At 42.3% G+C, this 27,306-nt stretch overlaps 1 protein-coding gene across 7 annotated transcripts in view; it reads left to right on the top strand.

The window, feature by feature from the left end:
* PLCE1 (phospholipase C epsilon 1) overlaps nucleotides 1-27,306 on the top strand; it is a 303,155-nt gene that overhangs the window by 118,374 nt on the left and 157,475 nt on the right. For all 7 annotated transcript variants that reach the window (XM_087862892.1, XM_087862890.1, XM_045810048.2 and 4 more), the window contains exon 3: nucleotides 16,310-16,598. In XM_087862892.1, the coding sequence (XP_087719018.1) occupies nucleotides 16,310-16,598 (289 nt within the window). The remainder of the gene's footprint in view (nucleotides 1-16,309; nucleotides 16,599-27,306) is intronic.

Genomic DNA, 27,306 nt, shown 5'->3' with positions numbered 1-27,306 from the left:
CATTCAGGAAGGTTTTTCCTCCAGATTGCTAACTGTCCGGACTTCCTCTCCTGCTTGGATTTTTATAACAAGCCTCATAGCACCTCGTACCTTACAGGTAGCTTTGCTTCATATTATGATCTCCACATTACCTGCATAATCAGGAGTTCACAGTACAGCTGCTCTTTCCTTATTTCTTCATCCACTGGCCTTACAATAGGCTCATCTATTACTTCCTGTCTCATGCCCTTACATGATTTGGGGGATGTGATAACTCCTCACCTCGCCGTGAAGTCAGCCCGTTCCCAATTGCATGAACCTCTTTCTTCTCACTTATTATCTCTTGTCTCATCCTATTCATTAACTTCCCCTATTACCTGCCCTGCCTTTCAGCTCCCCGGCCATGTAAGAGACATTCAGTGAAGCAGGGGTGAGTCATTGATTAATCGATGAGCACTTCATAGGTTAGGGATGGAGGGTGATAATTGTTCTGATGTCCAAAAGCAGGCAAACAGCAGGTGCCTCCAGAGCACACTTATCTTAGACTCACTTCTGTTCTTCCCCGCACCTCCCTCTTTCCATCCTGAGCTTCAGAACTGTATCTTTCTAGGAGTCTCTCCTTGCCAAATTCCTCTCCATTCTTAACAGTTCACAATGTGGATCTCATTTATCCCCACATTCACTATACATACACCCTTGGCTTTGCTTATTTATGTCTTATGTCTGAAAATAATGCTAGATATGATTAAAAAAAAACTTTGAGTGGCCTTTGATTGATTTTGGAATTGGGGAAAGGATTCATGGCCTTGATAGGAAAAGGTTGCCCAGTCTGTTCTTAAGAATTCTGAGGAATGTGTCCAGGGCAAAATGTGGAAGAGCTGATGAGGAAACCTGGTGGCGGGGACTAGTGGAAACCAGAATTAGCCCAGCCAAGGAGAGCCATGCCCTCCTTCCTGATACAGAATATGTCCTACTTCCTGCCTTCTCCATGGCTGAAAGGTGAAGAGTGGAAAAGGAACAATTTGGAGGGAGGGGAAAGAAAGAAAGAAAGAAAGAAAGAAAGAAAGAAAGAAAGAAAGAAAGAAAGAAAGAAAGAAAGAAAGAAAGAAAGAAAGAAAGAAAGAAAGAAAGAAAGAAAGAAAGGAAGAAAGGGAGGGAGGAAGGAAGGAAGGAAGGAAGGAAGGAAGGAAGGAAGGAAGGAAGAAAGGAAGAGGAAGGAAGGAAGGAAGGAAGGAAGGAAGGAAGGAAGGAAAAGGGAAAAGGAAGAAAAGAAAGGAAGAAAAGGAAGGAAGAAAAAAGAAAAGAAAGAAAAGAAATTCTCATATCATCCCTGCACCCCTGACTTCCTAGAGCCTGTTTTCCAGAGCCTGTTTCTTCTCCATTCCCAGTGTCTCTAGCTCCTATTTTGTAGTATATCATGGTCACAACTGGATCACAAATCAGCAAGACTTGAGAGGGTTATCTGTGGTCTGTTCATCAGTGTGGCCCATGCCGAGTCCCCCTGTGTGCTTCTTCTCCATCTGTGATGAGCACAAATAGAGCTCCCTTCCTCTCTCCTTGGGATTCTTGTAGCGAGGGCACAGGGAATAAGATTCCCAGTGACAAAAGATAGCCTGACTTTGGATCCACAGATGAAAGAACCCTCCAGCTGAACCCTTACTTCTTCCCCAAAAGGCACCCATTGATGTCCAAAGAAATGACTGGGATTTATACTGAGGTATATGACTCCATCAGAAGGACCCTTCCTCCAGCTCAGAACCACATTCACTAGGTCTCCTTTAGCTCCTATGTGCTCTGCTGGAAGTGAGCCTCAGCTGCCCTACCCTCGCTCTAGCCCACCTGGCCATGATGCTGGCTCTATCATCTTTGCTCCCTGCCTTTGGCATTACTGGTAATGTCCAGTAAATACAGATGCCAAGAGCCAACTGAAATCAATTTAGAGAATATATTATGAGTTCCAGCTGTATACAGTACAGCATACCGTGGATCACTGGATCATGGAGGGTGCAAAGAAGAGAAAATCCTTGAGACACCCACCAGTGATTGATCCCAGTGGGGTTGGCCATGGTAGTAGACACACTGTTGTTGACATTGCCTTTAATTATATGTAGTCACATCTGCATAGTATCCCTTATCAGCTCTTAGAAAATAATGGCTGCATCCAGTTGTTTGGGGTCCCCACAAAGTGAAGGACAAAGGTATTTTAGATTGTTGCAAGAAGCCCAGAGAATCTGGAGACAGGGAGAGCTCTTAAGTCTACTTTTTACACAATGGAGCTTCATACCATTATTCTGTATATAATCTTTTTACCAAAACACTGTCGCCTGTTTCTGTCAACAAAAGACCTCTTTGTTTTGATAGCCAAGAAAAACCTTAAGCTCAGTAGAGACAACAGAACAGGCTTTTTAAATGACAAAATGTAAGGGCCAAATGCCTTATTTTTGGAATGTAAATTAGAAGCTTTTTTTTTTTTAATATGATTGTAGTCCTCGGTTTTGATGAATTTTAGGTGTTGTTTTGTTTGGTTTTAATAATAGCCATGCAGTTCCTTGGAATGCACCTCATGGGGACTTTATCGTTTGTATCCTGCTACGGGGTAGGCACAGATGAGGTAGAAGGTAATAGCTTTCCCACATCTCTGACCATGTTGTCTTTGACCTTCATATGATCTCTCCATATGATCCTATCCCTGAACATAAGTGCTTATGCACATACTTTAGCTGAGAACCTCTCTAACCAGGACAGAAGCTCTCTATCTGGGGATAGGGAGTCCCTGACTCTTCTTCATGAACTGGCATACAATTCTAATGCCATCACCTGTTTATTGTTTTGAAGTCCCCATTATTTTGGAAACGTCTTGAAGGCTTACATTTCCACTGCTATATTCCAAAAGCAGAGAGGAAGGTAATGTTTCTTTTCTATCTCTTTCTGGCTCTATACGCCCAACTAGACAGGAAAATTTCTCAATCACTGCCCACCCTGTCATTGTTACACTGCAGGTGTGAATGAATTTGATGGTTTCTCTCCTTTTCTAGGCTGGTAAGTAATGTTGGGCACTTTATCCATGCCCATTGGGTTTTGTTAATAACAAGGAAACCATCAAGTTGTAAGAACTCATAGAAGTGATCATCTTGGGGCACCTGGCCTGTTAAGTGTCTGACTTCGGCTCAGGTCATGATCTCAGGGTCCTGGGATCCAGCCCTGCATCGGGCTACCTGCTCAGCAGGGAGTCTGCATGTCTCTTTCCCTCTGCCCCTCCCCCCCTCAAGCTTTCTCTCTTTCTCAAATAAATTAATTAAATAATTTTTATAAAAAGAAGAAGAAGTGATCGTCTCTATCCCGTTGGTGCCTTGAGAGCTGAGACTGGGTCTGGTTTGATGTTGCATCTTCAGTATTAGCATGGTACCCCTAGAAGGGCAATGGGTGTCCCCAGACAAAGGAGATGTCATCCTCCAGCTGTAGACATTTTTTTTTTCTGTTGAATGTACTTCACATGGTTGTTTGCTTAGGAAATAATTGTGAAAGGAAATAGTTCTGGGCTAATTGCATTCATTTACAAGAATTCAGAAAGACCCTGCCTACCACCCCAGGCCATTACTCACTCTCAGCTCCAGCCACAGGGAGCCACTTCACACTCGCTGTTTCCTCTGTTGAGATTGTTTTCCTCTCTCTTACCTTATTCTGCCCTCACCTTTGCCTGGCTAACTCTTATTGTCTTTAGGTTATGTTTAGTTGTTACAGACTAGGGGGAACTCCCCACTCCCCCACCCACGTGGCCTTCTAAGACCCTCTTCTGTGTTCCCAAAGCACTTCGTGCTCATACTGTTGTAGAATTGCATGCTATAATAGAATTGCCCATTTTCTGGCCTACCTCCTCTGATACTTGGTAACTTTCTTGAAGACAAAAACTGTTTTATTCATCATTTTCTCTCCAGTTTCTGGCACACTATTTGGCCTAAAGTACACATTCAGTAAATATTTGTTAAGTGAATGAATGAATGTAGTCCAACAAGGAAGACATTCATAGGCATAGATTCTTCTTCTTCAGAGATTAAAAGTGTGGCCAGAGACTTTGTCCATGTCTGTCTTGCATGCCAGTCCATGTCGCTCAAAGGATTCCCCTGAGTGAGCACTCCTGCCTGGGACCTGGTTGTTACTTAGGCCCTCCCAGAGGCTGCCCTTCTCTGCATGTGGGTCCCAGGATTTCCCCACCAAGCTGGGCTATACCCCTTTACTATACCCTTCCTTAACTCCTCCATCCTGTCCAGGCCCCTGGTGCCTTTTCCTTTCTGGACCCAGCAGTTCCTCTCCCAGGCCCCATGTCCTCCTGACCTGTCTGAGCTCGATGATGACTGGCTTCTGGAAACCTGGTGCTCTCTATTCACTCATCACAGCCTAGTCCACTTTCTCTGCCTGAACCATGTTCACTTGTTGACATGTGGTTGTTGTCAACCAGTTGCTAAGCCTGATTCTAACTTGGATGAAACCTGAGAGTCTGTACTGCTAGTTCTAAGCTAGTTCTAAGACTCTCAAGTCTTACTGGTAGCATGAGGCTCTGAGGTGGGTGCCATCGTGCCTACAGCCAGCTTGATTAGTTAAGGCCGGTAGTCAGCTTGTGTCTGAGGGTGGGTCTAATGTTGGGTCAACTACCAAGTTCCTATTCCTTGAGGATTAGGGGGAGGAATGTCCCTAGCTCCTCTCTGGTGACCATTCACTTGGCACTCATCAGAGGAGAGACTTTCAAGAATTAAAGTACTGCAGATTGCCAGTAGAAAAATACAGTGCATTCGGTAATGACAAACAACTGTCTACTGACAATTAGAGGAGGGTCTCTGCTTAGAGACCCTACTAGTCAACACTTCTCCCATATTTCCACCTTCTTCCTTTGCCCTTGGAAATGAAGCTCAGAGGATCCCCCTCAAAAGGAGGTGAGAAGAAATGAGGGGTGGAGGAGAGACACGAGCAATGGGAATAAAGGGACGGTGAGGAGAGAGAGTGAGGAAGATAGGAAGATCAGGACAGAGCAAGAAAAAAATGGGAGGAGAGTAAAAAGAAAGCAAAGCAGAGGATTTGAAAGGGGGGAGGAGTAAAAAAATTTGAGAGTGAAGAAACCATGGGGATCCAGAGAAAGTTGGAGGAAACACCCCCAGGTGCAACCTAGAGAGAAAGAAGAGAACAGAGAAGTGAGAGGATGAAGGAAACCTGGAAGGGAGAGAGGATTCATGTTTGAACTGCTGTATGAACCAAAGGGGTTGATAAGCCCCATTTACTGAATGCTGCGTATGTACCCAACACTGTGCCACGTCTGCATTTACAGCATGGTGGGTACACGAGCCCAAACTGAACTCAGAGTGTGGGTGTTTGAGGAGCTGTGGCCCAGAAAACACTCAGACACCTTCATATGCAGGAGGCTGAGCATTGGAGTGGCTCCAGCACTGGGATCACCAGTGAATAAATAGGAGGGGTGGGTGGGGGTGATGGCTTTTCAAGGTGGGAAGTCACCTCAGGTCTTACAGGATAGCAGGTATGGCCTTGGAGCTCTGGAGATGCGGGCATTGATGCTGTTATGACCACTGGACACTGAAAAGCTGTGTAGCTAGAGACAAAGAATTCACAGCTATCTTATCATTTAATCTTGGCTTATAACAACTCTTTGATAATCTCCAATAAAAAACACAGGTGATACACACACACACACACACACACACACACACACACACACAAACACCCCCCACACACAGGAATATTACTCAGCCATCAAAAATAATGCAATCTTGCCATTTGCGGTGATGTAGGTAGAACTTAGATGTATAATGCTAAGCAAAATAAGTCAGTCAGAGAAAGACAAATACCATAGGATTTCACTCATATGTGGAATTTAAGAAACAAAACAGATAAACATATGGGAGGAGGAAAAAAAGAGAGGGAAGCAAACCATAAAAGACTCTTAGTGATAGAGAACAAACTGAGGGTTGTTGGAGGGAGGTGGGGGAGGCATGGGCTAGGTGAGTGACGGGGATTAAGGAGAGCACTTGGGATGAGCGCCGGGTGTTGTATGTAAGTGATGAATCACTGAATTCTACTCCAGAAACCTATATTGCCCTGTATATTAACTAACTAGAATTTAAATAAAAATTTGGGGGAAAAAAACCACATGTGACTTCCCCACTGCTGCTAAATGGTGGCACTAGGAGTCATGATCAGTGTGATGCAAAGACCAGGCTCTTTCCTCTCTACCACAAGGCTTCTGTTCTGCTCTTCTACCTCTGGTGGTCAGCAGTATGTTCCAGGAGGTCAGGCTTCAGGCAGAGTAGAGGAAGGAAATGTAGTGTTGGTTGGTCCAGAACCAATGACCCCAGGCAGTAAGGTGCAAAAGAGGCCAGGACAAGGTGAGTGGGAATTCAGTTGGCACAGGAAGTAAACAACCTGGCCCTGTGGGTCAGCCTTGGTCCCCCCTACCTGTGTGGACACACAGCAGCCTGGAGCCATAGGACTTTAGGAACTCTCTGTCCCTCAGAGCTTCACATGTGCACAGCTTAGCAAGAACGCTGCCTTTGAGCCCCTGAGCCAAGGCATCGTGGTCTGCAGGATTTGTGAAAGTTTGTTTTTTTCTTGCAGGGGCTTTGTCCCCATGTGATTCATTAACTGACCCGTTGCTCCTTCGAGCCGCAGGGAGCCTGGTAGTTCAGGCCATTAAATCCCTTCTGTCGGCCTAATTCATGGCCTGACATCACAAGCCTCATAACATAATCCATTTGTCCTGATTTGATTTTTTCTTTTCAAGAGGCGTCCTTGGCAGCCAGGTTTTCTCATTATGATATGATTCATCTGTATGGTAATTCCCATTAGAATTAGTATCTCAGACATGATTCATCCTTGGAAATATTAAGCCAGAAGCATCATTTCAGAAAGGCCTGTCCAATCACAGCCACGGGAACTTTCTGTGACAGATGCCCCAGCATTCAGCTAGTATTTGTCCAATTTACTATGTGCTGGACTCTAAGCTAGGGGCTTTGGGGAATACAGATATGATAGGACTTCACCCCTGCCTTCCAGAGCTCCCATTCTAAAAGAAAGGTGACACAGATGTGAGAGTTTATGGGACAGATAATGTGAGAAGTGCAGTCAGAGATAAAAAGTAACATGTTCTCCTTAAAATCATGGGGAGTGATTCTCAAACTTTATCAGGATCAAGGTCACCTGGAGGGCTTATTACAATACATTTCAGGGCTGGAGCCCCAGAGGTTTTGATGCAGTAGGCGTGGGGTAGGGCCCAAGAATTTGCATTTCTAACAAGTTCCCAGGTAATGATGCTGGTCTGGGGACTGTACTTTGGGAACCTGGCTCAAAGCCTTCAATTATTTCTCTCTTGTTCCCTCTCTCCACTGGCTACAGGGTGTTAAGCAGTGCCCTCTGTGCTGGAGACAACATGTTAAATAAGACAAAGCCCCTCCCCTCTGGGAACTCACAGCCTGGACAGGGACTCCAACAGTGACTTCCAGTACTTTACAGGAAGAGCCTCTAGAGAGTTTTACATAGGGGTAGTTGGAGCAGAAAAGAAGATGCTCTTTTCTTGCTGAAGCCTGGGGAAGACTGCATGGAGGAGGCAAAATTTAAATACCAGGGTAAAATGTGGCTTGAAAGAAGTTATGTGGGAGGGCTTGTCCAGCTGTTAAATTTCCAGATTATCAAATGTCCTGGGGACACCCTCTCATACTCCTTCTTGGATGTTTCCTGCAGTAATAAAAGTTCATCTCACTTCCCTTAGAAGCCAGTGGCGGAGCTCTGGTTAATTGGCCCAGCCTTAGCAAAGCCTTTATTTTTGGCTCCCTGGAGCTGTGTTTGGTCAGCGTCTCGTGCATGGTCTGAATATTCTCAGTAGAATGGAATTCTCTGCACAGGCATTTGAATGGAATGTGGACTCCAGAGCAGAGGAAGCGACTGCCCGCTACCAATATCCTACTCCTGGTCCCTGCCGCTCAGGTCTGCAAGTTGTTCCAGCCCTCACCCCTTAAAACAGCTTCACCAATTTTGTTGACTCTTCAGGATATTTGATAGTTCTTCCACCATTCCGTTTTGTTTAGACACACACACCCATCCAACTTCCAGTATTTTCAGCCTTTTAAAACACTGCTTTTAGATTCCAGAAGTTAGGAAAAGAACCCATGAGACCAGTAAAAGGGGTTTCCAAACCACAGCTCCTAACTGCATTGTTATCCAGCCTATTAACTCATAGTTAGCACACAATTCAAATAAATGTGATTATTTGGTATTCTAGCTCAGGCTATGTTAAGAATCACATAATGGGGGGATAAAGTTGCTATTAGAAGTACATACACTGTCACTAGTGACAAATGACAACTGCTATTAAAGAACACTGATAAGATAGAGGGAAACAGAAGACCCTAACTAGGGTCACCTGGGTGTCTTACTCGGTTAAGTGTCTGACTCTTGGTTTCTGCTCAGGCATGATCTCAGGGTCGTGGGAGAGAGCCCTGTGTGCAGCAGGCTCTTCACTCAGCCGGAGTCTGCTTCTCTCTCCCTGCTGCCCCTCCACCCATCCCATGCACTCTCTCTCCCTCAAATAAATAAATAAATAAATAAATAAATCTTTTTAAAAAGAAGAAGAAGAAGACCCTTACTATACACTGTATTAGAAAATAATGATGATCAAAATTAAGGTTAATATACTCCATCTCCCATTTAAGAAGGCTAGGAAGCGTGGGTCACTGAACAATAACACTAAGATAATTGGAGATAATGTTGGCTGACCCCTTTATGTGAAAGAACATTCATTGAATTAAACTGAATTAGGAGAGTCAATAAATGAATCCATATCCTGTTTTTTTTAAGCCCCAATATTTCCAAATCATCATTTTCATGAAGAATCAGGATGGAGAATAGATCTGATTAAGCATTCTCAATCAGCAAATGATAATAGAATAATGTTAAACTGTTGGTAAATTTCTCAGAGCAGGCCACATTTGGTTAGTAGCAATTAGGAGCCTCATTTGGGTACAGCAATTCTGGATACTTTGTAAACATTTCATGCCATTTCTATATGATTTCCGTGTCTGTTGTTCAGTAAATACAAGTGACATTATGATGTCACCTGTAGCTCAGATGAATCCAATATATTCATGACCAAAAAATTGGAGGACTCTTGACAAGTTCTTGAAGAAGATATAGAATAGAGACATTTATTAATTTAATCAAGAACTTACTGAGAAACACTTTTAAACACTGGAGATAGAGCAATGAAAAAGGAAGTAAAATCCTCATGAGGCTGATATTCTAGATGGAGACAGACAATAAACAGAGAAGGAAGGATTGTTACTACAATTATCCCTCTGAAAAGTGATTTGACAACTATTGTATAAGGATTCCCTAACTGGTTAGCAGCTCTGGCTGAGAGATGAAGAATCCTGGTGCTAAGTCCTAGCTGTGTGCACACTGGTTCTTTATTTTTAAGTGGTGATAATACCTTCCTAGAGCTGTTCTGAAGTTTCAGTGAAATCATGGCTCAATGCTCAGTACCTACTTCATTTTAAGCACTCAGTAAATGTTGCAGTGATTACCAATATTATTGAGTGGATGAACACCTAAGTACAAGCTGCTTTCCTCTTCTTCTTTCTCTCCTTCTCCTTCTCCTTCTCCTTCTCCTTCTCCTTCTCCTTCTCCTTCTCCTTCTCTTCTCCTTCTCCTTCTCCTTCTCCTTCTCCTTCTCCTTCTCCTTCTTCATGTGGAACATAAGGAATAGCACGGAGGACCACAGGGGAAGGGAAGGAAAACTGAATGGGAAGAAATCAGAGAGGGAGACAAACCATGAGAGACTCTGGACTCTAGGAAACAAACTGAGGGTTACAGAAAGAAGGGGGGTGGGGGGCGGGGTAACTGGGTGGTGGGTATTAAGGAGGGCATGTGTTGTGATGAGCACTGGGTGTTCTATGCAACTAATGAATTGTTGAACACTACATCAAAAACTAATGATGTGTACTATACGTTGGCTAATTGAACATAATAATAATAATTTTTTTAAAAACCAAGCCTTCTTCTTGTTGAAAGATTTCAGAAGATATGCCATCAAATCTAGGAACATCATAATTTTCTATAACTCTGACCCGAGAAAGATAGTTTTTGAAACAGAGCAAGTTACGAAATTGACTTCCCTTGACCAGTGCCCTCTTTGACCCCAGTAGAAGTCAAATTAAGACAAAGATCTTCGTGGCTATGTAGAGGAAGGAGCTCTCCTCCTGGGTGAGTACTATGGATGAGGTGTATTGGCTACTTCAGACCTTTCCGTGCACCAAAGTCTTTGGTTTTGTCTCCATCTGAATTGCCCCAGCTCTCCTCAGTCTTAGGTGTTTCTTTTATTTTGTTTTAGTTCTGAACTCCATTTCCCAGTGCTGATTTCTATAAGGCGTCCCTCTCTCTTGAGTCACAAGGAACACAAATGTTTTCTTAAGTGTTGTCTAACCATTATTTGCTTTTCTGCAAGTAACTTCATAATATCAAGTCATCCTGCTCAAAGGTAGCACCTAGCATAATGGGAATAGTGTACGTCTGTGAAAAAGATCCTCTCATAGTCCACACAGGAGCCATGGGGGGTGCTGTTGGCAACATTGATCTGTATAGCTATCTATGTAAATCTTTAATCTCTAAGAACTTAACAAGGACCCAATCTAGAAACCTTGACTCCTTTCCTTTCCTCATTCCCAGCACTTTGGCAAGTCCTGTGGAATCTATATCCAAAATATATGTTGATTATGTAACAGTTTGCAATTTTTAGTTAACTTATTTGGCCCACATATTTATTGACCGCCTTTCACACTAAAATGAAGCTCTTCTTGCTCACTGTTGGATACCTAGTAATTGAGCTTGCCACAACATATGTGCTTAATAAATATAAATCAATTGTTGAGTGAATGAATGGACACATACATGTTTGGCAAGCTTAGATGATGTATTGTGACATGTTGATTTTATCTCAAAAAAGATATTGGCCCATACAGTGTAGTGATCTGTTTAGTTTTCAGCACCTTTATTACCATATTAATCGAGTGAGATAAAGTTTATGTACTTTCTTACCTTGTAATTTAAAACTATAAATCTCCATATAAAGGAAACTTATTTGGCCATTCATTAGTCATAACTTGCCTATTTTCAAAAGTAGTTTAGGGTGACCATGAAAGGAATTATCATGAATCAAAACAATAACAACAATGTAAACATCACTTAAACCTCTTGCCAAATAGCAATATTTTCTTGACTCCCACTGTTTGGGCTTTTGGTGTGACCAAGTTTAGTGCAATGGATAAAGCTGGACCACAGAGCTGGACAAACCAGATTTCAGTCCTGGCTCAGCCTCTTACTAGCTGGGTGAAGTTGGCTGTATTTCTCCACCTCTCTAGGCTTACCGTCTCCATCTGCAAAATAAATCAACCTCACAGGGTTAGTGCGTGGATTTAAGTCTCATGCAAATAAATACTTGTTGCACCCAACACACCAGCATTGTGTCAGTTAACTTTTGTAACAATGCACTCCCCAAATTTAGTGACTTTTCACAACAATCATTCCTTTAGCTGGTGTTTCTGTGAATTGGCTTGGTGGTTCTCCTAGTCTAGATCCACTAATCTCTGCTGGGCTCTCTCATGTATCTATGATGGCAGTTGGACTGGCAATTGGATGATCTAGGATCTAGGATGGCCTCACCATGTGTCTGGCTATTGGCAGGCTATCTGCCAGGGTGACAGGAGTGACTGGGCCGTGGTCTCTCATCTTTCAGCAAGCTATTTCTGGCTTCTCCACATGTAGTTGTTGCAGAGTTCCCAAGAGCAACAAGAGGGAGCAAGGTCCAATGTACAAGTATTTTCCAAGACTTTGCATACATCGCATTTGCTAAATTCCCGTTGGTTAAGCAAATCACAGGGCTAGCCCAGAATCAGTGAAGCAAATCATTTATGGCCATTTTTACAGTCTACCTCAATCAGCATTCTCACCATCTTTGTAAAAAACAATATTTGTTGAGCATTTACTAAGTGGCAGGTGCTGTTCTAATCGGTTACGTTTATAAAAGCTTGTAATCCTTACCTCAACCTATGAGGCAGATACTATTATATTCCTATATTGGAGAAAGGGAAACGAGGCACAGAATGACAAAGCAACTTATCCAAAGTCACACAGCTGGGAAGCAGGGGAGCTAGGATTCAAACCAACACTTTGGAGCCACATTCATAATGACTATTCTATACTACATTTTCTTCCCACTCTATATATGTGGGACTTTCCATGGTTGCTTCTTTTTTTGTAAGTGGATGATCTAATAAGAGGTTGTAGCCTGATTTTAACATGTTCCCTGAGCATTGCCATACCTACCAGCACTTCGTCCATGTTACAGCCTTCTTCCAAAAGGTACCTTATTAAAGTTACCCAGTATTGGTATGACTGGCATGTGTTGGTCCAGATCTTGGTAGAACCTGTTGATTCTTTTTTGTTTTTAGTGGATGGAGTGTTAGCAGTTGTGGTGGAGTTTGTTCTACAACTCTTCATCTTTATTTCTTCAGAGAAGTTTGAGGACTTGGAAACAAGTGGCTGATGGCTATGCTGAATGATTACTTAAGACATGCATAACATTTATATATGTTGGAGATAAACAGCAACACCCCTTGAGATCAGGGACCATGACTTTCTCTCTGTCTCCTTGGCAACTAGCAAAGGGAAGAGCACCAGAGGACATGTTGGGGGGAGCTCAGTACATGTTGGGAGTGCTGTTTATTGTATATAGCTATAGCCATGTTCATATCCCATTTAGGCATGGATCACATACTTATATACTAATAGTGACCAGATATTGGCAATATGTGATCACTAGAGAGGGGTAGGGTCTGGTGCCAACTGGAGAACTCATGCCTCAGGTAACAGGGAAAGATCTAGCCATTTGACACCACATGGGAATGTTCAGTGTTGCCAGATTGTTCCAGTTTTTAGGAAATGTTGTAACTTCAAGTGTGTATGCAAACTTTCCTGATTTGATTTGATTTTTAAAAAATTTATTTAAATAATCTCTACACCCAATGTGGGGCTCAAACTCACAACCCCGAGATCAAGAGTCACATGTTCTACCAACTGAGCCAGCCAGGCGCCCCACTTACCTGATTTTTAAAACACTGTGTGTCAGATCAAACAGGTCTTTTGATAAATCTGACCCTTGGCCCAGTGTGTCACCCCCTATATCAGGCACTGGTTGGCACATCTCTATTGCATTACTGTTGTCCCAAAGACCCAAGGAGGAAGGGGAGCTACAGAATGAGGTATGGAGCAGTGAGAAAATAAGAGAGGCAGGACTTCAGGATAGTTGGATCCCTATTTCAGAGATTTCTCAGAGGTCAAGGAAAAGAGAATAAGAAAACGCCACTTGTTTTGAGTAAATTATTTGGTACGACACTATGTTCACAGGCTATGTTCTTAAAAACAAAGGAAGGAAGAAAGAAAAAGAAATCCATGCTCAAGTAACATGAGAAATACTTCAATCACTCGGTTAAAAAAAATAAATGGATTTCTTTACTCTGACCCTTTTCATTGTCTTTAATATCCTAATATGTGATGTAAATCTTCAAAAGGAGAATTAGGTACTGACTGTTTCAATGATCAAGGAGTCCTTATTTCCTATAGTCCCTCTAGATCTAATGATCTGAGGAAAGCATTTAGGGAAAGTGGGGTAAGGGACTGAATGAGACACTGGGAATCTCTGAAGGAATGATGTGGAAACTGGAATGCATAACGCAAAGTAAGGCATGATGAGCCAATGGAGCAGCTTGGCATGTAAAGAAAGTAGGTAATAGGTAAACCCATTAGTAACTAAGAACCATCAGCATACTAATCTTTGTAAAATAAAACCCTTTTAGCATCATTCCTCTGATAAAAATAAATAAACCAAAAGAGTGAATGTTTCCCCACTTCTGATTAAACCTCTTTGCCTGACATTCAGTGCTCTTCTTTATTAGGCCACCTGACCTTTCTGATTTCCCACTTATGCCCTACACTAATTCTTTGCTTTAAATACCCTGCTCTGCTCACTGTCCTTAGCACATTTTCTGTTTTTCAGCCTCTTCACCCTTGCTTATCCTGTGAGTTGCCTCCTCCAGCTGCTCTGATTAGAGCCGTGCCTGTTTTCCAAGGCACAGCTCAAATCTGCTTTCCTCAGAAGCCTTCCTTAGCCATCAAACCTCACAGTGGGTCCTTTTCTCTGAACTTCTAGAGCATTTAAACTTCTGAAGGTTTCATTTGAGACTTAGTGTGTTGGAGATTGCCTGTATGATTTGGAACTGAGAGAAGAAAGGCATGTCCTGAGCTCTGCAACTCTCAACCCCAGTTTGCCCTCGCAATACACCCAAATAAGGTTAAGATGATAGTATCAAGCAGCACATAAGAGCAAGGGTATAACCCCATCATGGTGAATTTCATAGACTGTGCTCTGTTGTTATACAACCACCTGCTATTCCCTAAGGATGGGAGAGTCCACTCTCTTCTTGTCCATAATGATGGGTGCCATTCGTAGACACTACGTTGAGCACTTTACATGTATCGTCTTGGTGAATCCTGCAACGTCCCTAGGAAGGGGCATCAGTATCCCCACTTTACAGAAGAATAAGCTTTCTCTAAATATTCAAGTCAGCTTGTTCATGTTTATGACCCTCTCTTTAGCTGATCAAGGCAGAGCTAGCTGTACAACCGCACATACGTGACGCCGAGGCCGAGGCTCTTTCTGTCCTAGCACACCATCTCCATGGCCACACTGGCCACCAGAAATTTAATGACAAAGAATGAAAGCTCAAGAATTCACACTCTTCCTTCAAGTGGCAAGTATATACCAGTAGGCTGCGGAAGGCAGAGTACAAATCCAGTTAGAGTCAGTGCAATTTGAATATCAGGGGTGTTCTAGGAACATTATAGGGTCTCCTAAGGACCTAGCACAGCTCAGTGGGTGTCCTCTTGAGTGCCGGTGGGTCATGGTTAAGGTGAGATTTGGAGTGCGCAGCATCACAGGGGCACGTGCACAGCCTGGAGGACACGTGAGGGTCTTCTCTTCCTTGGGTACTCATTGATGTCGTTAGAGGGATTGACCTCCATTTTCACCCTACTATGAACTCTTTCTTATCTATCTTTCTCGCTTACTAGAGTTTGAACTCTCTGAGGGGAAAAGCTGTCGTCTTTACCTGGACCTGATTCATAACTGGTATATAAATACAAAATAACTACTTGTTGATTTGATGAATGAATGACAAGGCAAGGTGCTCAAGGTGGAGACAACACAATATAGTCAACTTTTATTCCACTATCAGAAAATTAAATTAACTCACCCATGTTGTATTTCTTCCTTGTTGTTTATATACTCTCCAGAAGTCTCAGGCTTCCCAGAGACCTTCACAAAACCCAGACGCTCCCTGTGATACTGTCAGACCTCATAATTTCAGGCCCCACCTTGTAAATTAGATTGTGCAGTTTTTCAGCACAGGTGTGTGCTGCTCTTTGTGCATGCCCCCCATCTTTCAGCACACCTCTTCCCACAGAGAAAGATCTTTATAAATGCCTGTTGAACAACTGTATTGGAATTATGAGTGGAAGCCTGTCCTAATTGTGCAATCTCCTTGAGATAATTCTGGAGAATTCAGGTGATAAAGGGGAGAGGAAATCAGGATGGTGACAGAGAGAGAGCAAGAAGAGTGGGCAGGATCTGTTAACTCATTGGATGTGGGAGATGAGACAGGATGAAGAGGAAAAAAGGATTCAAAGACTTTGAACCAAGCTGATGGATTGAAGGATTATGCCCAAGAGAAAAATACAGAACTTTTCCTTCCCCTGACCTTCTCATCCTCACTGCAGTTTGAGCACAGAGAAAAGATTCCTCATGAATGTCAGGCTCAAGTGTTCCTTGGAGGCAGACAAACCTGGGACAGTCAGACACTCAGGAGAGTCCAAAAGGACAAAAAGGGAAGGTTTGACTTTGTCGCTCTGCAGAAGCACTTTGCTCTACTAAGGAGGAGGAGGAGAAATTCGAGCTGAATGTATTTTTGGTTGGAACAACTTGTAAGTGCTCTGTTTGATAGCAGGGTTGTTTGAATGGCCGATTTCATAACTGCACATAGCTTTTCCAAATAAATGGTGTCTGTAGAATGTTCAGGTTAATGCATGAGTCCAGTGCTCAAGAGTGTTTGCGCTTAGAGCAACTGAGCCTTCTTTCTTAATAAGTCATCTTGGCATTTTGTCAACAAACTAATTTGCTTTTCTAAGAAACTAGATTAATACTTCCTGTACTCTGTGCTATTCACAGATCTACAATGCAGTGCGAAGGGGAGAAGAAATAGAAAATACTATTGGATCTCTTCTCCATGTCTTCACAAAGCTCCCAGCCTCTGAGACAACCCATGAAAGGATTAGCGTTGGTCCATGCTTAAAGCAGTGTGTCCGAGACACCATATGTGAGTACCGTGCCACCCTGCAAAGGACATCCATATCTCAGTACATCACGGGTTCTCTCCTAGAAGCAACCACGTCTTTGGGAGCAAGAAGTGGCCTACTCAGTACTTTTGGAGGCTCTACTGGACGAATGATGCTAAAAGGTAATGTCTGAAATTTCACTTTTAACTTTTCATCTTTCAGTGCAGGAAGGAATCTAAGTTAACATTTATGCATCTCCTGATGGAAAATTGAGTTTACTTATTGGCAACTTTAAATAAAGGTTGCTGCTTAAATAAACTATATAAAAAAAAAGGTAGTCCTCTATCAAAATCCTTTAAGGTGTAAACATTCCAAGTAATAAGCATTTAGATTTTGACATTTCTTTTTCAAAAGAAGTAAATGGTTACAAGACTATCTTTAATTTTAAAAAAATTATTCAGACAGAGGGTTTCTCCTAGTGGTATTATATGATAGTTGTCAATTACTGTGATAAGATGGTTGTAAACAAGTGTGGTCATGTGGTCACAGTGAAAACCAACACTGATATGGAACAGAGCGAAATGTAGTTCTTCCCACAAAGAATGAATAGGTTCATGTTGACCAGGAAAGCTAAAGACCATCTTCCAATGACTCCCATCTTAAAAAACAGGATAGTCAGGCATCCTGCTAAAAAATGAAAGCCAATGGAAAATGGGGTCCCTCAGCACCAGAACTTCCCAGCTACTTCCCACGAGTAGCAGACAGGCCGGTCAGAAATGGCAGTGCACCAAAGAACCTTGGAGATTTGTGCACTGCACAGCTGTCACAACCCGCTTGGCAGCCTTCCCTGGCAGGAAGCTGCCAGCCAGACGGGGACCACGCAGAGCAATGTTCCACTGCCTGGGGGCTGCCAAGAGCTTGATCTGACATCCGGCCATTTCTCTCAAGGAGAACAGCTATTGTCCCTCCACAGCAAGCCCCAGACCTGTGGCTAGCAGGCCAGTGACCTACCTCCCCTTCCCCACCACACACTCTGGGCCCGCCCAAGAGGAAGTACACACCTCCCTGTGTACTGTGTGGGTACCATGTTGGTTTGTTTTCTGGAGTCATTTTAACTTTTGGGGCTGGTGATAAATGATGAAGGAAGGAAACCACAAGGTGTGGGGACTCTAATCCAAGAGACTGAAGGGTTTCATGTGTTTTTCATTTATTCAGCATATGTTTTCTGAGCCTCTAATAGGTGCTTGGTACTAGGTAGGGAACAAAACACAGTTCCTGCTATCACGGAGCTTGTAGTCTCTAGGTAGTAAGCAGTTTCCTCTATGCACAGGACTCAGGATTTCTCTATCCCGTTGTGGCTCCTGGTGACTGCCAAACTTCCATTCTCCATCCATGCTCTTCCTGGGAAGTTGGGCTGAGATTGGTATGTGGAGTTATTGTTGCTTTAAGGCTTGTGACTCTTATGTGAGGACCTCATCCTGTGAGTTAATCAACTTGTGTTTGTCAGATACCCCATCTGTGCCCAGCAGTGTGTAGTATATGGGAGATTCTAATGAAGTGCAAGTCAATGTACTTGCATTTAAGTTGTTTATGATCCTAACGAGGAGGCCAGATTTGTGTGTACCAAGTATTCGAAGAATAATATGAGACTGGGGAGAGTTAAGTGCTAAATAATGTGAAAGTGGCTCTAAGAGTTCAAGGAGTTTAGAGAGGGAGTTAATGTTCTTTGCGACAAATGGCTTGGCCCAAAACATGAGACCTCAAACAAACAAACAAAAGTCAATAAAACCCGCTTTCTTTCTTCTCCATTAATTGCAAAGGGATGGATCTCTAGCCTCCCTGACCAAGGCAGCTACCTCCAGTCCTACACAGACCTTTGGAGAGAAAAAAGGAGGCTGCTCCTTAGCGTGTCTATTGCCCTGATAGTAACTTGTTCTCAATTGCTATTTGTACTTCCCTGTTCAGATCAGAACTTTTTTTTTTTTAAGATTTATTTATTTATTTTAGAGAGATGGGAAGGAAGGGGCAGAGGGAGAGGGAGAGAGAGTCCTAAGCAGACTCCATGCTGAGCGTGGAGCCCGACACCAGGCCCGATCTCATGACCCTGAGATCACAACCTGAGTGGAAACCAAGAGCCAGACGCTTAACTGACTGCACCACCCAGGTGCCCCCAGATCAGAACTACTTCTTTTTTTTAATGATTTTTTATTATATTATGTTAGTCACCATACAGTACATCCCCGGTTTCCGATGTAAGGCTCGATGATTCATTACTTGTGTATAACACCCAGTGCACCATGCAATAAGTGCCCTCCTTACTATCCATCACAGGTCTATCCCATTCCCCCACTCCCCTCCCCTCTAAGGCCCTCAGTTTGTTTCTCATAGTCCATAGTCTCTCATGTTTCATTCCCCCTTCTGATTACCCCCCCTTTCTTTATCCCTTTCTTCCCCTACCGATCTTCCTAGTTCTTATGTTCCATAGATGAGAGAAATCATATGATAGTTGTCTTTCTCTGCTTGACTTATTTCATTTAGCATTATCTCCTCCAGTGCCGTCCATGTTGCAGCAAATGTTGAGAACTCGTTCTTTCTGATAGCTGAGTAATATTCCATTGTATATATGGACCACAACTTCTTAATCCAGTCATCTGTTGAAGGGCATCTCGGCTCCTTCCACGATTTAGCTATTGTGGACATTGCTGCTATGAACATTGGGGTGCATATGGCCCTTCTCTTCACTACGTCTGTATCTTTGGGGTAAACACCCAGTAGTGCAATGGCTGGATCATAGGGTAGCTCAATTTTTAACTTTTTAAGGGACCTCCACACTGTTTTCCAAAGTAGCTGTACCAACTTGCATTCCCACCAACAATGTAGGAGAGATCCCCTTTCTCCACATCCTCTCCAACAATTGTTGTCTCTTGCCTTGTCTATTTTTGCCATTCTAACTGGCGTAAGGTGGTATCTCAGTGTGGTTTTGATTTGAATTTCCTTGATGGCTAATGATTTTGAACATTTTTTCATGTGTCTGTTAGCCATTTGTATGTCTTCATTGGAAAAGTGTCTGTTCCTATCTTCTGCCCGTTTTTTGATTAGTTTATTTGTTTCTCATGTATTGAGTTTGAGAAGTTCTTTGTAGATCTTGGATACCAGTCCTTTATCTGTAGTGTCATTTGCAAATATATTCTCCCATTCCGTGGACTGCCTCTTAGTTTTTCTGACTGTTTCCTTGGCTGTGCAGAAACTTTTAATCTTGATGAAGTCCCATAAATTCATTTTATCTTTTGTTTCTCTTGCCTTTGGGGATGTGTCATGAAAAAGGTTGCTTTGGCCGATGTCGTAGAGGTTGCTGCCTATGTTCTCCTCTAGGATTTTGATGGATTCCTGTCTCACATTGAGGTCTTTCATCCATTTGGAGTTTATTTTTGTGTATGGTGTGAGATAGTGGTCAAGTTTCATTCTTTTGCATGTAGCTGTCCAGTTTTCCCAGACCATTTATTGAAGAGACTGTCTTTTTCCCACTGGATGTTTTTTCCCGCTTTATCAAATATTAGTTGCCCAAAGAGCCGAGGGTCCATTTCTGGGCTCTCTATTCTGTTCCATTGGTCTATGTGTCTGTTTTTGTGCCAGTACCATGCTGTCTTTGTGATCACAGCTTTGTAGTACAGCTCGAAATCCGGCATTGTGATGCCCCCAGCTTTGTTTTTCCTTTTCAACAGTTCCTTGGAGATTCGGGGCCTTTTCTGTTTCCATACAAATTTAAGGACTGTTTGTTCCAGTTCTTTGAAAAATGTCCTTGGTATTTTGATCGGGATAGCATTGAAAGTGTAGATTGCTCTGGGTAGCATGGACATTTTAACTATGTTAATTCTTCCGATCCATGAGCATGGAATATCTTTCCATCTTTTTATGTCTTCCTCAATGTCTTTCAAGAGTGATTTATAGTTTCTAGAATATAGGTCCTTTACATCTCTGGTTAAGTTAATTCCAAGGTAACGTATGGTTTTTGGTGCTATTGTAAATGGGATGGATTCCCTAATTTCTCTTTCTTCGGTCTCGTTATTCGTGTATAGAAATGCAACTGATTTCTGAGCATTGATTTTGTATCCCGCCACGTTACTGAATTGCTCTATAACTTCTAATAGTTTGGGAGTGGCTTCTTTTGGGTTTTCCATATAGAGTATCATGTCATCTGTGAAGAGAGACGGTTTGACTTCTTCTTTGCCGATTTGAATACCTTTGACCCCTTTTTGTTGTCTGATTGCTGTTGCAAGGACTTCTAGTACTATGTTGAATAATAGTGGCGAGAGTGGGTATCCTTGTCGAGTTCCTGATCTTAAGGGAAAGGCTTCCAGCTTTTCCCCATTGAGAATAATATTTGCAGTAGGCTTTTCATAGATGGCTTTTATGAGATTGAGAAATGTTCCTTCTATTCCTACACTCTGAAGGGTTTTAATCAGGAAAGGATGCTATATTTTGTCAAATGCTTTTTCGGCATCGATTGAGAGGATCATATGGTTCCTGAGTCTTTTCTTGTTGATATGATGTATCACGCTGATTGATTTGCGAATATTGAACCACGCTTGCATCCCAGGTATGAATCCCACTTGATCGTGATGGATAATCCTTTTAATGTACTGTTGGAAGATCAGAACTTCTTGATCAACATTCCCAGCTCAGATATTCATTGGTCCATCAGCTAATGTGTTATCTTAAAATTGTCAATTTATGCAAGAGTTGGGAGTTTCTTTAACTTTCTGTTCTGTAGCTCTTTAATGGTTTTTTATATCCCTCTGTAAGTAGCTTCTGCGGAACAATACAATTACCTGGCTGGCTTCTGCTCCAGGCTTACTTCTGTAGCTCTGACTTGTTCTCTTGGAAAACTTTTCCAACTTCAGTGCCCTCTCCCGTGGGGTCTTCAAAGTCTATATGTGCCATGCTGAAACATATGTTTCTTTAACATGCAGTGGAAGAAAATACATTAAAAAACCATATAGGTGTTCAGAATTATAGAATGTTTATAGAGTCTGTAGGTTCAGCATATTGACTATTGGCCCATTACTCCAGCAGGGGGTCTGGAGGACATGTTGGCGCTGTGATCTGGTTGTCTGCTTCTCTCATTGTTCACTGTGTGTCCTGTGGCATTGAGTTGGCCGACAGCTCTGTATTGCTAATGAAAATCTCTGGGAAGTATATAACACAGACTCAGTCCCCATTTTATAAATAACTTTATTCCAGAAGTTCATTTCTCAGGAGTTGTGTGGAACTGAGAATACTTTCCTAGAGACACAGTATTAAACATTGTGATTTGGTTGACTCTTGTCCTAAAAAACCTCTTTAACCCACAACATGGTTGAAATCTATACACTTCCCAGGGAAGTGTATTCTCTTTATTCTCTTCAAATGCTATTATTGGAATACTGTGAATCAGCCTCCAAAGAAAAAGCAATATAAATGAGTTAAAAGACACTTCCTGCTTAAGGGAAATAAGTTTAATCAAGATGAACAGAGTTAAATTGAAACTTTTATGAAGATTTTGAAAAGAACTTCGGGCCATTTTAGAGATTTTAGAGTTGGCATCTAGTTCTCTTGTATGGTTAATCACATTTCAAAACTTATACCTATATAAAAGAATCAGAAAATTATTACCCCAGTAGTTCCCGCCCCCCTTTTTAATGGAGGCTTATAAATGGAATGAAGAAGGGAAGAGAAGCCGAGCAGGGTTAAATTTTTTTCCCCCAAAGGAAAAGGGTAAGGAAGAGATTTAAAAAGAATGACTTCTCCCATGAGAGAGGTCATGTTTGAAGTAGATTAAAGGGAGTTGGGAAAGGTAGAGAAAAAGGAGGGGAAAAGACAAGTACTGTTTGATTCCATTTATATGAGGCACTTAGAACAGTCAGCATCATAGAGACCAAGGGCTAGCGGGGGACAGGGAATGGGGAGTCATTGTTAATGAGTATAGAGTTTCCATTTTACAAGATGGAGAGTTCTATACAACAGTGTGAATGTATCTAATGCCACTGAAATATACAATTAAAAGTGGTTAATATGCTACATCTTATATGTATTTAAAACTCCCCCCCAAAAAAAAGAACAGAAAATTTTTAAAAGAGGAAGAAGATGTTATGTAGTTCTTTGGTCCCAGGTCTATTATGATGTTAGAGAGAATCGAGGTTGTAGAAAAAGAAATATGAAAACAGCTTTTCACGTGAACCTCAGGAGGGGGCACAAGTCAGCTCGTCTTGTGGAAGTGGTTGTGATTACCAGATGAGGGTTGGAGCAGCCTGCAGTAGGTGAGAATAGGAAGAGAAAATGTCCAGTCATTTGTTCGTGAGTCACAAGGCATTTACAAATCAGGAACTGGGGACTCAAGGCTTGATTGGCCAGAGTTCTGCAGCCTTGCAACTTTCCCACAGACTACAGGATTCAGCTGACTCTTCAATAACTCATTGAGCTTCCACACCTCTGATGGTACAGGTGACTCTAGAAGGACAGCAGACAATCAGTACACAAACATTCCTGGTTTTCTGCCTTCAGGACCACCAAGGATGGTCTGTCTATGAAGTTGAAAGTTTGCCAAATAACCAGAAACATTTTTTGATATGAAGCGCTGATTAGCAGGGGTGTGCCCTGTATTGCAAAGGTGTGCTGTCTCAAAATGGGAAATGGAGCGTTTACACCATCTACTTCTGGTCTAGGTCCCTTTCTCCCCCTCCCCATTAACCTTGCTAGAATATCTCAGGATCAACTCCCTATACCAGTGACGGTCGAAAGAATTAATTGGCTCAATAATCAGGAGGTTTTCTAAACCCATTACCTGCTTTTGGCTCAATAATCAGGAGGTATTCTAAACCCATTACCTGCTTTTGTTTCTTTTTTTTTTTTCCAGTGTACTCTCTACTGAAAATAACAAAAGCGAGATAAAGTAAAAAGGGAGAGAAAGAAGTGAGATCGCTGATATTAATGTAAAGCACTGATAGTTAATTAGAAAAAAATAGTGGTAAGGGAAAGGATTTTTCATTAGAAGGCAGCTAAGTGTTTTTAAGTATGCACATTGTACCAGCCAATATAATAAATTTGGTACATTAAACTCAATTTTTCCTTCTCAAACTGTTGCTAAGTAAGTTTGTAAATTAAAGGATTAAGTATTTACATATAACCAGGACAAAGCTTAGTTATTCATATTTAAATTATGTAGTAGAAAAGAAAACTCCACTGTTCATTTTAACCAGTTTGAGTGTGTGTATGTATATGCAGAGAATAACTATCTTAAAGTTATTGGTCATATATAGAGTGTAAATCAAATATTAATATGAAAACAAAAAGTGCCCCACATATTTAATATTCTTATTGAAAGTAGACAGTATTTTGTTTCTGATAGAAAGGTCTAATAAATTTTTCTTTTATTGCAATAAGGATATTCTATTTATGTATTTTTCTAAAATTAATACCTTCAAGGATAAAAACAAGAAGTCGTAATAAGAATACACATACACATTTGAACTATGTGACTGTACCTCATAAATAATTTAGTTTATAAAGGCTGTCTTAGTTGACTTCCTCATAATCAAAACAATTACCGTTTACGTGCCTACCAAGCAGGGGAAGGCAGCATATACATACTTCTGATTCCCAGATTTAAGTTTATTTAAAGAAATCCTCTGACTTATTAGTTTTGTGGCCTTGAAATTATTTTCTTGGTGGTTAAAAGTATGCTTTATGTAATTTGGGGTATGTTTCCATACCAGTTAATCAACTAGGAAGTATTCATTCACTGTGGCCGAGTGCTGTGTCACCTCTGGGGAGAATGTAAGGGGTTACATCTGGAAGTCTTCAACTTGAACAATAATATTTCTTACTCCAACAAAAATGTAATATTAGGTTTTAGGTCTACTGAGGTAGCTCTTGCTACCCACCAAGAGATTTATGAAGTGCTGGGCTACACAGTTGATGGTTGGGTCTATAGCTCACGGGGTCAGTAAGTTTGGTGGGTATAGGACAAAGCCCTATGCCTTGGGCCCGCAGTAGTCAGGTGTCATCCACGACTGTGACGCTATGCCTGAGTGTGACCCAAGAATGTGACTCCATGTCTAGGTGTGACCTAAACATACTCAGGTGTGACCGAGGATTGTGACTACACACCTAAGCGTAACCTCAGAGTAAAGCACCGCGTGTGACCCAAGTGCATCACTCCATGGCCAGGTGTGACTGAGGACTGTGTCTCTGCACCCTTGCTTATAACCTTGCTTATAACCTTACTTGCTTCCAAAGTACCAGGGGAGGGTGAAGTCACGTACCTCAAATGTAACTGGAGACATGATGCTTTTTTAGCCAAAACAGTTATCTATATTTTGAAGGGGAAGAAGGTTCAAGCAGAGGAATTACTTTTTTTTTTTTTTTTTTAGTTTCTTCAAGATGACATCCCCATTAGTGTTATCTCGGAAGTTTTAAACTCTTCCATTTGTAAAGAGAAAATTGGGCATGTGGGCAGGTTAGAGTTGGGTAGAATTACAATAATACTACTTGTTAACATTTTATTAGTTCTTGCTGGGTGCCAGGTATTGCTCTGAGTGCTTTGCCTGTGTAATTTCATTGAAAGCCACTCAGTGGTCCAACGAAGGAGGTACTGTTTACTAATGAGGAAACTGAGGCCTAGAGACATTAAGAACCTTGCACTTGGGTACACAGGTAATCAGAAGTAGTGTGAGGCAGCCGGTTGAGTGCATACCATGTTCCAGGCAATGCAGCAAGCCCTTCTGCATTATTTCATTTAGTGCTTATCGTGGGTTGACTTGTGTCCCCCAAAAGAAATACATTGTAGTCCTAACCCCTAGTACCTATGAATATGACCTGATTTGGAAATAGGTTCTTTGCAGAGGTACTCAAGTGAAGATGAGCTCATTTTCAGTGAGAGTGAGCCCCAAACCCAGGCTTTTCCTGTTTGAGGAAGAGAAGAGACATAGAAGCAGACCCACATTGTGGTGAGTACCATGTGATGATGGAGGCAGAGATGAGAGTGGCGCAACCACAAGCCAAGGAACGTCAAAGACTGCCAGCCGCCGCCAGAAGCTGGGAAGAAGCAAGGGAGGAGTCTAACCAGAGTCTTAAAGGAGGCATGGCCCTGCCAACACCCTGATTCTCCATGTCTAGCCTCTACAACTGGGAGAAGAAAAATTTCTGTTGTTAGCAACCATCCCAGTCCTGGTAACTTGTTAACAGCAGTACTAGGAAACTGAGATGGTCCTTTTGTCAGTCTTGTGAGGAGGAAATTATAGCACCAGGAAACTGAAGCTCAAAGAGGTTAAGTGACTTGTCCAAAGTCACACAGCCAGTAGATGTGTGCAGACGACCTAGACCAACCTTCTCCAAGGCTCATGGTCACCGCTATGATGGAGACATGTTTGCAGCTCCCCAGGGGCAGTGTCTGTCTCCAACTCATTTTAGTTGTTTGGCGTTTTTTCTAGTCACAAGCTCTGATGCTCATCCTCCTCCCATACACACCTTGCCTAGCACAGGACCAGGCACAGAGTAGGTCTTCAGGGGGCTGTAGTTCATGATAAAAAAGCTTGGATTTTACCTTGTAAGTAATGAAAGACACTGAAGGTTCTAAGGAAGAGTGTGATTGATCAGACTAGGTTTTTAGAAAGACCCCTCTGGCATAGACCTTCATGGAATCGAGTGGTGGGTGGGTTCACAGAATCAAGGAACAGGTAGTCATTGGTATTTGATTTGAACACTTAATTGAATAAGATACTTTTAGAACCAAAAAAAGAAAATACTAATTTACACTGTAGGTTGCACAAACATATCAAACTCATACAAAATGAAAATGCAAATATATTCAGTAAGTTTTTGAACTGGCACAAAGGCCATTTTCAGTGTCTCAGTAAACCATTCTCAGCACCAGGGCTCTGGAATGGTTGCAGGGCTATTTCTGGAGCTTCCCTTACTCCTGTCTGAACTCCTCTCCCCTCCTTCCAAGGCTCCAGTTGCCTCTTGGGGTCCAGAGCCACCCTGACTATACCAGCCCATCCACTCCTCACTCACAGGCCCATAATAACATAATTGCCTGTTCTTTCCCAACTAGGCTTGTGAACAGAGTGACCTGATAGGTTAGAATAGAGATCTGGAGTGTTGACTGATGAGGGAGACTCCCTAGGGTGGACTGGGGACAAATGGAAGAGCTGATGGCAACCAGCAGAGGGAATGAGGCACACAGGTGCAAAGGCATGAGACAGGAAGAGACACACTGTGTTCAGGGAACTGCTGGTCTACCAGGCTGTTCTGGCAGAAGCTTGGGAAGTACAAAAGCTACATAGGAAGGCATGGGGCTGGGGCTGGGGCTAGGGCTGGGGCTGGGAGGAGAAAATAGGTCTCTAGGGGGGCTGTATTTAATGATAAAGAGCTTGGATTTCACTTTGTATGTAACGAGAGAGAGAGAGAGAGAGAGATGCTGAAGGGTACTAAGGAAGGGTGTCATTTAAGCAAACTGGGTTTTTAGAAAGATCCATCTGGCTACAGTAAGGGATGGGACTGCAAAGAGTGTCATCATTAACCCTGGCATAAGCATCCAAAATATAGCCTGCTGGGCTTCACTCCCAAACATACTTAGTCTCTGATACTTCAGGTGAGTGTGCTTGGTGTGGAGGTGGATGGAGGGAAAGGGCAATGAGAACCAGAGGCACTTTGGAGGATATTGCTAAGGCACTGTTCCTGGTAGAGTGTTGTTGGCACATTTAGCAACTGGTAAAAATTACAAAAAGGCCCCCCTCCGCACCCTCCACAGGGTGATACAGCCTCATACCCATGCATATCATTTATGGCACAGCATGCTGGCTGGATTTCAGACCTCTTTTCCACTCGGGTAAGCACCTTTGTGCAGTGCAC

This window comes from Ursus americanus, chromosome 6, assembly GCF_024610735.1.
Source record: "Ursus americanus isolate L20-20 chromosome 6, mUrsAme1.1.p, whole genome shotgun sequence".
Taxonomy (NCBI): Eukaryota; Metazoa; Chordata; class Mammalia; order Carnivora; family Ursidae; genus Ursus; species Ursus americanus.
This window is presented reverse-complemented; position numbering and strand designations above follow the sequence as displayed.